General features: G+C 47.4%; 1 protein-coding gene across 1 annotated transcript in view; it reads right to left on the minus strand.

The window, feature by feature from the left end:
- SETD7 (SET domain containing 7, histone lysine methyltransferase) overlaps positions 1–4,673 on the minus strand; it is a 45,017-nt gene extending 40,344 nt beyond the window's left edge. Inside the window, exons 1-2 of the mRNA XM_014852861.3 lie at positions 4,304–4,673; positions 3,479–3,611 (exon numbers count right to left, since the gene is read on the minus strand). Of these exons, the coding sequence (XP_014708347.1) occupies positions 3,479–3,611; positions 4,304–4,333 (163 nt within the window). The 5' untranslated portion in view covers positions 4,334–4,673. The remainder of the gene's footprint in view (positions 1–3,478; positions 3,612–4,303) is intronic.
- Between the last annotated feature and the right edge of the window lie 9,356 nt (positions 4,674–14,029).

Raw genomic sequence — 14,029 nt, forward strand, 5'->3', positions numbered from 1 at the left:
CACTCTTGGCCTGTGACACACACTCCTTTCCCTGTCTGACGCTCCCCTTTTTTCCTTCTGGCCCTCTGTTACAGGAGAACCGAGTGATTCGTCTCTGAATGTGCCAGCATAATTCCATATCTCTACCTCATTACTTACGAAGCTCCCCTCCCAACTCAGCTCCAAACCACCTCTTCTGGGAAATCTTTCCCTGTCTCCTGCCCCAAGCTGGAAGTAATTTTTACTTCCTCTCAACCACCATAATTCATCTGTTTAGATAGGCTATATTTATTTGAAATTATATGAGGAACCACATTGTATTCATCTTTGTACCTATGGGTAGACAAAGAAATAGATATAGTAATAAATATTTCTGTTCCGAAAGTTCAACTCCACTCCCCACTGAACCAATGAGCCTCAAAGAGCTTTTAAAAATCTGCAGCAGGAGCTCAGGTGGAATTTCCAGGCCCTCTGAGGCCCAGGGCTTGCTGCCTTCCCAAAGGAGCGCAGCCAACACACGTACACAGCGCTCCCTCCACCACCAGCTCCCCTCGGGGATTCATCTACTCTGAGTTTCCAACTTCACTCAAGCTACAGTTCCACCCTGACAGAGAACCAAAACGTACAAGATGTGACAAAAGACATTCAAACCCAGGTCCTAAAGAGACCAATTTCTTCCCCAGAGTAAATTTCTAAGGAGGAAGAAAAAGAATGTCTGTGGCAGAGGCTGTGAGTGAAATTCTTTCCCCAGATACATTTTTCTGAAAGTCACTGAACTCTATCAGAACCAACTCTCTAAAGAATTGCCACTGAAAAAGAGTGATACTGACATAATATTTAACTGTTGCTTTCAAATTCCGGTACCAAGTATTTCATATATTTGACTGACTCATTAAAAATAAAAAATAAGAAAAATGTAGGAAGACAGTTGGGTTTGGTGGAGTGGAGTTCTGGAGGTCCAAGCCTATCTCCCACCCCACTGAGTATCCTTAAATTAGTTCTTAACTTCTCTATGCCTCAGTTCCCTCCTCTGTAAAATCAGGATAATATTAGTACTCACCTCATAAGACTGAATGGCTAATAAATGTGTGAAACATTTAGCACAGAGTCGGTACAAAATAAGAACTAAACAATTACAGCAATGATAATAATAGCTAAGACAACGAAACCACTGAGAACAGAGGCTTTGTTTATGGAGAGAGGTAGGTTAGTGGATACTGAAACACCAAGATATTCAGGCTAGTTTTAAACCAGTCCCCATGCATGTGTTGGATGTTAACTAAAGACTATTACAGATGGCACTAAAAAGGCCAAGAAAGGCGGGAGAAAAGCCCACTGGTGCAGTTTATTACGAGCACTCATGCATACTCCAGACACTGTGCAAGTCTGAGCCTTAGCTGCCTCTGAGGACTTAAAGATTCTGTGTTACTATAACTGTTGACTGTTAGGTACAACTGAGTGACCATGTGTCCCGGACTGCCCCAAACATTCAGGCTTAAGCCAGTTGTCCCAGCATAAGTATTAATAGGGACTCCTCTCACTCTCTGGCATGTTCTGATTTGGGGCAATAATGCATATGGTCACCCTATACAACAGAACCTTCCTTGTTTACATAAAAGGTGTCTCTGTTTCTATCCATTGAACAAGCTCAAAAACAACATTGATATTTTTCTAAAGTTGCTTGTTCACATTCTGCAACGAGCCTGGGGACCAAGGACAACTCGGCCTTGTGTTTCTAGATAGCTTCAAAGGGGAAGATGGTTTAACCTGGGGAGCGCTGACCAGGATCAAGGGTTTGCATTACACTTTCACAAGCAAAAGTAAACTTTGAAGAATGAAAGCAAGCCCTGACAGTTTGAGAAGAGCATTTTTCATTTATCTTTCATAACATGAAGACACAAGAAGTCAATAACTTAAATACTAAGAAGGCTTCCAATGGATCAACTCAAATAATGGTCTTGGGTCTCAGTAAACCCCAACATTGGCTTTACTTGTTAAATAGTAAGTAAATAGTAAATACTTATTAAATATAAATAAATAGTTCCATGAGTTCACAACACTGTGAAATTAGAAGAACAATAAACACTTTTTGAAGCTGGATAAAGAAATGTTTTAATAGTTACATTAGATATACCTTTACATTAGGATACCTTTTGGAGAATTCAGAAATATTCCTCCACTTAATCTCATCCTAAGACCCCAGGAGTACCACAAAAGGAGTCAATTATGTTTTATGAAAATATAAAAATTGATTTCTTCTCCCACAGTAGCAATAACTATGTATCTTTATGCATTTGCACAGTGTTGCCACTTTGTTTTTCTTTACCATTCATGAGAATTTGTTTCTACAAATTAAACAGAAACCAGATTCAACCAAAAGCTAAATATTATTTACTTAGATGCTTAGTTTAAAATATTCTGGAACAATACCACACAACATTGCAAAACATCACGACGTACTGTCTGAGGTAGAATCAAATAAATAAACACGCTAAAGAGTATCTTCCAGGATTCACTATTACAAAATCATAACATCCCATGATACAAACAACGAGATTGTATAACGTCTCCACCTCGCTTTTTAGAACTAGCAAAAAAAAAAAAGAGGTGGAGAAACTCAGCAAAACAAAGTGGCGAGAAAAGTCGGGGGAGGGGCGCTAGAAGAGAAGGGGCGGAGAAACACGACACCAAGGCGGTGATATCACCCGCAGCCAACTGCACGGAATTCAGAAAGTTAAGTGTCACCCAGCAATTTCGGCCCGGGCTTGCGGCGCGCCTGCACCGCGTGGCGGCTCGGAAGCAGGAAGGGGGAGGGGGCGGTGTGACTGAGTTCGCTCGGGGGCAGCAGAGGAGAGGGCCACCCGTCTCTCGGTTGGCGCGCGTTCAAGCCCCGGGTCGGGAGCGTCGTCCATTGCCTTGCAATGATTTCATCTTTTCGGAGGAGCGGCCACCCGGGCCGCTGCTGCCACGTGCCAGGTTCGGCCCCGTGCTCTGCGCCGGGAGACCGAACCGGACGCGGCCGCGGTCACCGCAGGTCGCAGCGGTGAGCGGAAGGAAAGGGCTGGCTGCCGGACAGGGGCTCGGGGTTGCCAAAAGCAGGTGGGGGGGTTGCTCCGCGGAGACCGCGGGTCTCAGGAGGATGTCCTCCTGCGCAGCCCCCTCCTTCCATGCCCAAAAGGGGGAAGGCCAGAGTGCGGGGCAGGTTTCGCAACTCCGAGAGCAGATGGAGGCGGTGGCCAGGCGGGATGGAGCAGCCGTGCCCTCCCGGGGCCCCCCAGCCCGGAGAAGCCCCGTTCCCGGCCTGCGCCTCGCCGCGCAGTGCGCGCTCCCGGCGGCGTGGCCGCGGCGGACTGGCCCCTGCCGGAGCCGGGCAACGGGCCACCCGCGTAGGGAACAGTGGCGGCCGCGGGGCCCGGCGCTGCGCGGGTCGCAGCCCGCCACTCCTTCCGCCTTCCGAGCCCTCGGCGCCTCCTCCCCAGCCCCAGAGAAATGCTTGTACCTTCCACCGCCTCCTCCACCATTTCGTCGTCGCTATCCATGGCGGCTGGGGTCCCTGCCCAGCTCGGGGCCGCGCCGCTGCCTCCCGTCCCTCTGGGTGCTCCCGGCGGCTGAGCGAGCGCTGGGGCTGAACCCTGCGAGTTTGGAGGAGGAGGAGGAAGAGGAGGAGCAGTCGGGGCTGGCTCGCACTGCCTCCCCCTACAGCCCTTTCAATTCCTTGGCCTTCAGCTGCTGCGGCAGCAGCGTCCTCCCTCCTTTCGCCCACTTGCCCCTCGCCGCCGAGGCTCCGGGGTGCCGCCGTGGCCGCCGCCGCCGCTGCAACTTTCTCTGTAATACCCCCTCTTTGTTATCGAGCAGCTGATCCGCTGACATCACCCAGCGCCGGTGCGCTCCCTCCCTCGCTGATTGACAGTTCCCTGTCCCTTCCCAGAAGTAAGGCTCCTTAAAACGAAAGGCGCTCCCGGCCCGCGCTGACTCTGCGCGCCAGCCAACCAGCCCCCGGCCCATCAGGCTTTATCTTTTGCTTCTTCGTCGCTCGGTGCGCTCCGAGCGCGCCACGCGGTTCTGGGCGCCGCGGGCTTCCCGCGGGCACTTGGGACAAAGGGGTACCCGTCCTCCGGGGTCCTAGGACTCCCGACCTCCAACTGTGCCAGGGGCGACTTGGAAGCCCGCCGTGCAGTGCCCGCCGGCCCCCCTCGGGACAGCCTCCAAAGAGCAAAGGGAATGTAAGGAAGCGTCTCCGACGCCCCGGCGCCTCAACTTCCTCTTGCCCTCGCCTCCACTTCACCCCGTTTGCCACCCGGAGCTGCACGAGTGCGGCACGCACCGGAGCGCAGGTGTCCCCGCGTCGCCGCATCACATCCGCGAGCAGGTATCCCAGACTCAAGGGGGTGTCCTCCAGCCCCGATTCCGCCGGCGTGCGGCTCCCACCCCAGCGCGCCGCGTCCCACCCTCCTCGGGACCGCCGGGCGTCTCGGGTGATTCAGAAATTCAGCAAATCCAAATGGCAGCGGGCTCTTTCTCAGGCAGGAAACAAGCCGCGCGGAAGGCCCGGCAGGTTCCTCCTCGCGGTGGTGGTAATGGAAAAGGAGCCACCGAGTGGAGCTAACGAGGAAGGACCCTCCGTCTGGCGCGCCTCCTCGCGCCTCCCGCCCTGTACGTGTGATGTCCCCAGCTGTCTCCCTGTTTCTCCAAGTGCCAACCACTCCACGGAATCGGGCTCTTCAAGTGGAGAAAATCACGAGGCGCCCGTTCCCAGCCTAGCCACTTAGTGTCATTATGGTGTTGCCTCTTACAGGTGGCGGTAAAGGGCGACTGTAAATAGCCTGTTAAATGGATGCAAATGTACACAATGTACCGTGGAATTACCCGGTGCTGCTCTGGGCATCTGCCAAGAACAGCTACTGCACGGGGGAGGGGACGGGAGGGAGAAAAAGAAAGTTGTTCCATTTTGTTTTCTGAACTGAACTGAAATGGGACTTTGGGGATTTCAAAGTACTTCTAGCCCCCCAGAGACCACGCCCTGCTTTTGGCTCTGCGCTCAAATGCCAGGTATTTTTTTATCGAGTATTATGAGTTTCTTCTTAAATTCAGTTTTCCTCTGTGAAAAAGAGAACAATGTTACAGACATTTGTGCCATATCCTGCCGGGAATTTCAACCCCTTGTGACTGTTTTGGAAAGACAGAGAAGGGCCCTGGACCAGGAGTTAGAAGACTTGCGTTCTCCTACTGCTCACCTGCCAGCCTGAATTCCTCCTCTCGGAGATAAGAGGCTTAGGCTATACTGGGATAAGGTCCCTCCAGCTTAGGCGAGACCACTCTGAGGCACCCCCCCCCCCCCCCCCCCCCCCCCCCCCCCGCCCAGCTTAGTCTACACCCCTCTGAAGCCTTCTGGCTTAAGTTTAACCTCCTTAAAATCCTCCAGCTGCAGTCCTCCAAAGCTACACGGACAAGGTGTTCCCACAGTGGAAGGTGAAGGAGCCACTTCAGGTTGCATCATTTTCAAACGTGCACCACAGAAACAGGATTTTATTTCTGATTAAAACAAAATGTGCCGTCATGTACTGAGCTTGATCACTCGCTGGTTTTGAGTTACATGATATTCTTATTTGCTCCTTTTTTAACATATCATCTCTTCCTTTACATATTACACTGATGCCCAAAACACACCAGATACCCACCTTCTTCCTCAGTTTCCAGTTTATTTTCAGGGGGAAAAAAGATGCTGAAAGCTAAAGGAAGAAAAAAGAATTTATTCCTTTATTCAAAGGGAGCTGAGGCAGGGAGAAGGTAGGTTGGAAGAATTCTCCCCTCAAAACACACAGTTGGAACCACAGAGACATAAATTCATGGTGAGTGGGTATGTGGGGGCAGGAGGAGGAGTCATGTCACAAGTGTCCTGCCCCTAACTTTAGGATCAGAGGAGAATGTCCAACCATCCCCTTGGTGCTCTGAGGTTTTCCCAGCCTGCGCTGCACACCGAAACCGTCAAGTGCCCCCTTTCCACCTGCTACTGTGAGAACACCTGGATCCCTGCATGCAGCTGCCATCACTGAAGCAGGCCTCCTCTGGACCCGTAATGGGTGGGATGGGAAGTGACCAGGGTCTTCCTGCCAGAATGGACAGTGATGGGAAGGAAAGCTCCCTGAGAACGTCCATCAGATTTGCACATGAGGCAGGCAGCAGCTGGGACACAGTCCTGTCCCCCTTCTGCCTCTATTGATTCCGTCTGGCTCTGGGCCCAAAGTTTAGGCAAAATGTTTTTATGGCTCCCTTCAGATATATTTACATTTTTACAAATGACTGTGCGTATTTTTCAGTCCGCCTCTCTAGACTGATTCTTATTTCTTGCCCCAGGACCCAACACAGTGCCTGGTACCGAATGAAGGGTAATCATTGTCAAGGATGCTTTTGCAGAGAGGAATGTTCTGTTTTATATAAACAGAGCTGAGTCTTTCTCACAGACGGGATCCTCTTCCTGTGTTTTGGCAAAGTGCTTTGTTTCAGCGCAAGTCTGAAGAGCGTTTTTGAGTTGCTCTGCTTTCCCACATCTACTGGCCCCAAATCTGCTTCCATCGCATTCTTTCCCACAGTTTTCTTCATTGAGAGCTCATTTCATAAACCCTCTTTCCACTTGGCTTCCTGCCATTCTCCTCTGTCGTACTCTGTCCCCACCAGTGTGGTCATGGGCTCGAAAAATCAATAAAGCTCTTAATCACACTGTGCAGCAGCAGCAGCACAGCTCAGCTCCTAACTCAGCAGATCCCAGCGCGCCAGAACAAGCCCTCCCAGGGAGGAAAGAGGCTGCAGGACATCCAACAGCCAGGCCCTGCCGGGGGTGGGACTCGCTTCCACATGCACACCCAGAAGTGGCTTTTCTAAGAAGCTCTGACTTGCTTCCTTTGCATCCAAAGATATATCCCTCTCTTCACACTTATCTTGGGAAACATAAGTCCCTCTTCCACTGCAGCAAGCAGTCAAAATACTGAGTTATTTTATTCATTTTTACCACCCATGTCTTTCCCCAGAGAAGGCTGGTGCTTACTTATGAGACTGATATAACTTTTGCAATAAATATATTTATATAGGCATCTTGTATTTTATGCACCTTCCTACATTTAGGGGAAACAATTCTGTCAACTCACCACTATATGCACTGGCAAGTTGCGAAAAACCTAGTGGATGTGGCACTCGTGGAATCCACTAGTGCTGGCTGTCACTGACCCCTCATCCTGCCCTGCTGATAGGGGCTGGAGGAGCCCAGGCGGCTTTCCGAGGGGAGACAGGCGCCTCTCTAGGTGTCCCAGTGGATCTGTGGCTGGTGTCCAGACTCTGCTTTGATGGTCTCCTTACACTGCCAGCAGGGAGACAAGGACGGAAGGAGTGAAGGAACTCGTCAATAACCTTCAAGTCTTATTTTGGCACTGCTCACCCCTTAACAAGATTTTTTTCCTACCAAATTCACCAGTGTGATTGAGTTTTCACCCTATTTGTTTTGGTTGCTCCAAGAACTAGCCATGCAGCTAGTCGGTTAAGCTCTCTGTACCTTAGTCTCCCCACTTGTAAATGAGGAGGTAGGGCTACAAAAATTCTGAGCCCAAACCTTCTCTGCCCACCTTTCCTGGGAAAAGTTAAACAGAGCATGAAGAGCCCCAGGATATGCACAGAAAAAGGAAAGGGGAGGAAGCCGGGGCAACTCTAGCAGATGGAATATTCAAGTCCCAGAGTCATCTCTACCCAATAGCACTGAGATCTGGGGTGAGGGAGGGACTTTATCTTACTCTAGGAGGAGAGGCACGGGCCTTTCGGGAGAACCAAGGTCCTTGGCTTCTGAATCTCTGAGTCACTAATCAAGTGGCTAACTGTGTTAGTGACAACTGCAGAAGCTGGAGGGAGGGGCAGAGAGAGGAGCAGCAAGAAGGAGAAGGGTGTGGGGGAGGAGATATGGATGAAAGGGAAGCATTTACAGCGTGTGGAGCACAGCGAAGAGCAACCGGGAACATCAAGGGCACCAAATAAAGGTCTGGGAGCAAAGGAAGAGACGGAGAAAATTCATTCTGCTGGAAATAGACATGACTGCAGCCATGAAGAGGACTCACGAATTCAGGGCGACCTGATTTGATTACGGCAACAGGAAGTGCAGGAGAGAGAGGGCAGAATAACCTGACCTGAGGAAGTGAATTAAATAATAGGGAAGACATCATAGTTGCCATGGCATTAAAATACCTCGCACCACATTAAGCTTCTTTTTTTCTCTTTTGCTTCATTCTTGTTCTTGCAACATGTTAATGTCATTGCAGTATACCCAGTAAACTAAATTTAGATCCTTTGGGGCCTGGAGGAAGGGAAGATGCAGCCTAGATCTCCTTGTTTGGGTCCACTCTGGGCAAGCATTCTTCCTTCGCGGTGTGCCTGGTTCTTTTGGTCTTCTTACTATGGGATATGAAAACCCTTGTCAGGTTTGGGTCCGGTGAAGCTGCTGAGTGACATAATTTGAAAAGAAAATGAAAAATTGCAAACAATTTTCAAAGAGGCCCTGCTTTAGAAATTACTTCAGAAAAATCAATAGGATGCTGAAATTTCAAAAATACAATTCTCATCAAAACCCAATGTGTTTTCTTAAGTATTACTTTATTTCATTGCTTTAAAAAATTATTTTACTAGGCTATCATTGAGACTGTTGAGACCTACAGTTGGTCATATACAAATGCTAACAGTGCAGAGGGTGGGCACGTTGTGTACCCCTTTGACATTACTGTGCACAGAGTGAGTGGAAGGGTATCTCCAGCTGACTTGTTTACCACAAATGTCACAATATTCATCAAGGCCCGGATCCTGATCTTCCTCAAGTGGACTCACATTAACCAGACTCCAGAGACTGATGTACATACCTGAATGATGACTGGCAGACTGGAATACTCATGTTATGGCAAGCACAGTCTCTCTTTGTAGATCAATGTACATGAGAAGACAAATTCCATCCAGATGTTTGCTCAGTTAGCCTGGAGTTAGAATAAATGGAGTTAGTCGTGTGGTCTACAAGAGAAATATTCCTGACACCAATGTCCTGAAAGAGTAAGGCTACCACCTACCCCACCCTTCCCTGCTTAGTTGGCCCTGCCAGCTTCTGAGACTTTGGGCTTTTTTTTTTGCGTGTGGTGGTCTCTTCAAACCGGTTTCTCCACCCAGCATCCTATGCAGCCAACTAGACAGATTTATACTTTTAAAGTCATGGTCACACTCTATTTCTACCTCCCTGATATTACAGTTGAATCACTTTGATGGGAAGATTCAGGGTATCTCCAAATTCTCCAGTCACTGTCTTGGTTTACTCCTGCTGAATTCTAGTCAAACCCATTGTGTGTGCAGGTTTTGCTAGTCTAACTGTCTGAGGACAACCTGGTGCCCAAGTTCTTGGAGAAGCACATCATTTTTGCTTCGTGGGTCACCAACAGCGGCCTAATCTTCCTTAGGCTACCATGAACTTGGGATAAAGGAATCAGGCTTGTTAAGGTCCATATGTCCTGTGCTGTGATAGAATTGTCCATGTTTTCATCGGTACCCAGCTCAAGAATATTTTTCCTCTTCTTTGTGGGAGTAGAGAGGTTAGCCTTTTGCAATGATGACTTAGGCTGTGAAATTTCACCTTGAGGGTATAGCTGCCATCTACAGTAACATAGATGGAGAGCATAGTGGCCTCCTCATTGTCCTAACAGGACTCTGATTTTGAACTCAATATCCGGAAGTGAGAATAGTCACATTGGGTCCGGCCCCATGGCCGAGTGGTTAAGTTTGCGTGTTCTGCTTCAGTGGCCCAGGGTTTCGCTGGTTCAGATCCTGGGCACGGACATGGCACCACTCATCAGGCCATGCTGAGGCAGCGTCCCACATAGCACAACCAGAAGGACCTACAACTAGAATGTACAACTATGTACTGGGGGCGCTTTGGGGAGAAGAAGAAGAATAAAAAAAATATATATATATATATATTCACATGGCCCTGTTAACTCAAGTCACAAACAAGGACAGGTTGATGAAGTGTCTCTGGGGCCCCTGGCATTGAAGTGACACCCTTGAGCCTTAGGCAGCCCACATCCAGAGGATCTTGAAGCTAAGCCATCCCTTCCTGGGATGTGCTTTGCTGAGAACTGCCTTGCAGTCCTTTTGAGTGTAGGGTGTCCTTTCAGGTCATTTAAGGTCCTATTAATCCTTTTTGCTGAGTCCATAGATCAATTCTCAGGAAAAGATGCTGTGGCCAACTTTTTGGAATATCTTTCAGCCAAATTTAAAGAGCTGAGCTCAAATGCTCCTGTGCTCAAGACAGAGGAACACAAAGAAGCAGCCTGTGGCAGGCCTTGCCCTGTCTTTTTGGAGAACGATGCTAGTTGAGCAGCCCTGCTGTGGGAGCAGGTATTCTGTAAGCCCTAAGCAACTCTTCCCAACCTGGCATTTGGGCAACGCCTCAAGCCTGGGCTGAGCATGGGTTTCCCATCAGAATGGGCATCGAGTTATTGCTCAGCTGGGAAGGTGGGGCACCTTGTCCACATTTCCTACCCTCCCACCCCCCCACCCCATTCTGGGCTGGCCTCCCTTGCGAAGCTCTACTCATGCAGGTGAAGAACAGGCTGTGATTTGAAGCAGGTTAGGTTCATTCTCAGTTGTATAGGAGATAAGAGAGAGGGGCAAATCAACTTTGTTTTCTCTCCCACCAATCCTGTGTAAGATTGGGGTATTCTGCAATTAACTTTCCTATTTCAAAATAGTCCCTTTGAAAATGCTTATTGAAAATTTTTGGGTTGTACAGCAGATTTATCTTATTTTTAGGTTCATTTTCATCCAGAGGACTATTTCTCTTGCTGACATACTTCTTTCTAGTATTTGGAGAGTTTCGTCTTGAAAAACAGTAATTTGGCATCTATGATCTCATTTGTATCTCATAGGATGGTTTAAAGACACCAGGATCCCACAACAACAATGGTGGCCGGATAGGGCTCAGATCAAGGCCCATTGGACCATCAACCATACCACACATCTCATCAGAGAAATGAAATCCCTCAGAGTTGGGGAAAGGAGGGCAGGAGAGAAATAAGAAGAGAATGGCATTTAGAGACAGTCTACTGTATCCCAGGAGCTTGAGCCATGGGATTTTATTTAATCCTGAAAACGACCTTCTGGAGTATTAGCTCCATTTATGCATGAAGAAAGCTGAGACTCTGAGTTTAAATAACTTGTCTGAGGTCACATAACAAGTGGTAGTGGTTAGCCATAGCTGTTCAAACCATGAAGAAGCACATACAGAGGAAAGGGAAATAAGAAGACAGGGTGGAGAAGCAATTCTAGAAGTGGCTGAGTAAAGGAAAACTTCTGGAGGAAGCTCTACATGAAATTTCATGGTGCCGTACAAGCACCCCAAGACTTATGGGGGACAGAACCACAAGAACATATACATGGCTGGCCTCAGATAGCAGAGAAGAGCTCTGAATTTATCTCTGGAGGTACGCTTTTATGGGGGAGTCCTCAGTGACCCTCCCTTATTTGAGATGACGTGCTACTTGAGCCCACGTTGCTCAGTTTGTTTTTCTGGTTATCATGGCTGAGGTGGAGGGCAGAAATCTTGTTTGCTAGTGCTGGGTTCACGCTCATGGTGCCCACCATCGTGCTGGATGGGTAGGTGTCCAGGAGATGTTCCCTGCCATTGAGGGGCCATCAGACAAGCTCACCAGAGCAGGTTGCTGAGTATGATCATCTTGGAAGCAATTTGTCTCTGACAGATGACTTTTGGGCTCTAAGCATGGAAGACAGAAAAATGCTTTTTGGAGAACTTCATTAAATTTTTAAAAAATCCAATCTTAATCTATAATTTTGAGCCACCATTTACTTTATTACTTTTGGAATAAAAACACTCATTGTAGAGATATTAGAAAGATAGAATATCAAGAAGAAGAAAGTAAAACTCACTTGAAATCTTAACAAACAACAGTAACCTCTGTAAACAGTGTGGTATATATGCTTTCAGACACTTTCTAAAAATGTATAAACATAGGCAAAATGGGCTTATAGGGTACGTAATATTCTGTAGTTTTTCAATTAACTCCATTCTTTTTTTTTTTTTTTTTTTAAAGATTTTATTTTTTCCTTTTTCTCCCCAAAGCCCCCCCGGTACATAGTTGTGTATTCTTCGTTGTGAGTTCTTCCAGTTGTGGCATGTGGGACGCTGCCTCAGCGTGGTCTGATGAGCAGTGCCATGTCCGCGCCCAGGATTCGAACCAACAAAACACTGGGCCGCCTGCAGCGGAGCGCGGGAACTTAACCACTCGGCCACGGGGCCAGCCCCTCAATTAACTCCATTCTTAATTAATATTTCATATTTCATTTTAATTAACTTTCCAATAGTATACTTGATTCTATATTACAATTCAAGACTTTCTCACATTGTCATACAAGATGGATTTGTGGACGGTATTCTTAAAATTGATAATAAAGATGTAAAAAACCTGTAATCTAGGAATTATGCATAGGAATGAGGAGTCATATGCTTTTGAGAACAGTAGATAATATATTTGCATAGCACAACATCTGGAAAAATATAAACCAAAATGTTAGGAGTGGATATCTGAGGCTCATGTGATCTCAGGTGATTTAATTTTTTCTTTTTGCCCATTAAAACGGTTTGCTTATAATGACTATTATTAACTTAAATAATTATAAAAGGAGGTTAGTTTTTTTTTAAAGATTTTATTTTTTTTTTCCTTTTTCTCCTCAAAGCCCCCCGGTACATAGTTGTATATTCTTCGTTGTGGGTCCTTCTAGTTGTGGTATGTGGGACACTGCCTCAGCGTGGTTTGGCGAGCAGTGCCACGTCCACCCACGCCCAGGAATCGAACCGACGAAATACTGGGCTGCCTGCAGCGGAGCGCGAACTTAACCACTCAGCCACGGAGCCAGCCCCAAAAGGAGGTTATTTTTTAAAAAGCTACCAGCAGGAAGTAAGTTTCTTTACTTCTCTAGGCTTTATTTTCTTTATGTGTAATATGGAAATTCTAGTAATTTCTAGGTCATGAGGACTGGTCAATGGAACGCAGTAAAGCACTTTAAAGAGTTCCGCATGTGGGTGAGTGCACAGCGCCTGATGGCCACTACCATCCCAACCGCCAGCGTCTTCATTAATGCTTCTGCTTCTGTTCTTGACTTCTCATGGAATAGGCAAGCGGCCTTTCAAGTCAGAGCTCATAAGCCATTGCCTGGCTTAAAGCCATCCAATGTTGTCCTTGGCCCTAGGAACAGATCTAAACAGGTCACCCTGGCTGCATGGCCCTGCTGCAGGATCTGGTCCCTTGCCACCTCTGAAAGCAACTCTCACATTACCCTCCCTCCTTCTCAGTTGCTACACTCCGGCTACACTGACCCTTTTGTTCCTGGAATAAAATCAAGTTCTGTCCTACCTCAGGGCCTTTGCACTCACTGTACCCTGTCGCTGGAATTCTTTTCCCTATATCTTCTTATAGCTGGGTTTGAGTCTCAGTGTAAAAGTCCCTCTTCAGGGAGGCCTTCCCTGGCCATCCAACCAAAAGTAGCTGCCCAGACATGCTTCTGTTTAATATTTCCCCTGCTTAATTTTTGTCACAGCACTTGTCAAGACTTTACACGTTCTTTATTTGTTTTATTCTATTACCTAATGTCACTTTCTGTAGACCTTGTTTGTTGTGTCAGAGTTTTCTCTGGAACACCTAGAACAGTGTCCAGCATATCGTAGGTACTCAATCTATGGTTGTTGGATGATTTAATTAATTAAGTAGATTATCTTTGTCAAGTGAATGAACAGTTTCATCACCTCCCACCACCTTCTCCTCAGAGGGCCGGTGTTTTCCTAAAGAAGAAGAAGGCAATTATACCACTTTATTTCTACAGCCACTCCCCCAACTAGAAAGGGGAAGATAAAAAAAATATCAAAACAGTCTGTTTCTCAGGATCCCCCAATGTGACCAGATTCATAGCTTTCCATCCCAGATTGAGACTTTTTAAAAAAAGGAATAGGCTGCTCAAATTCGAAAAG

Source organism: Equus asinus, chromosome 3, assembly GCF_041296235.1.
Source record: "Equus asinus isolate D_3611 breed Donkey chromosome 3, EquAss-T2T_v2, whole genome shotgun sequence".
In the NCBI taxonomy this organism is placed as follows: domain Eukaryota; kingdom Metazoa; phylum Chordata; class Mammalia; order Perissodactyla; family Equidae; genus Equus; species Equus asinus.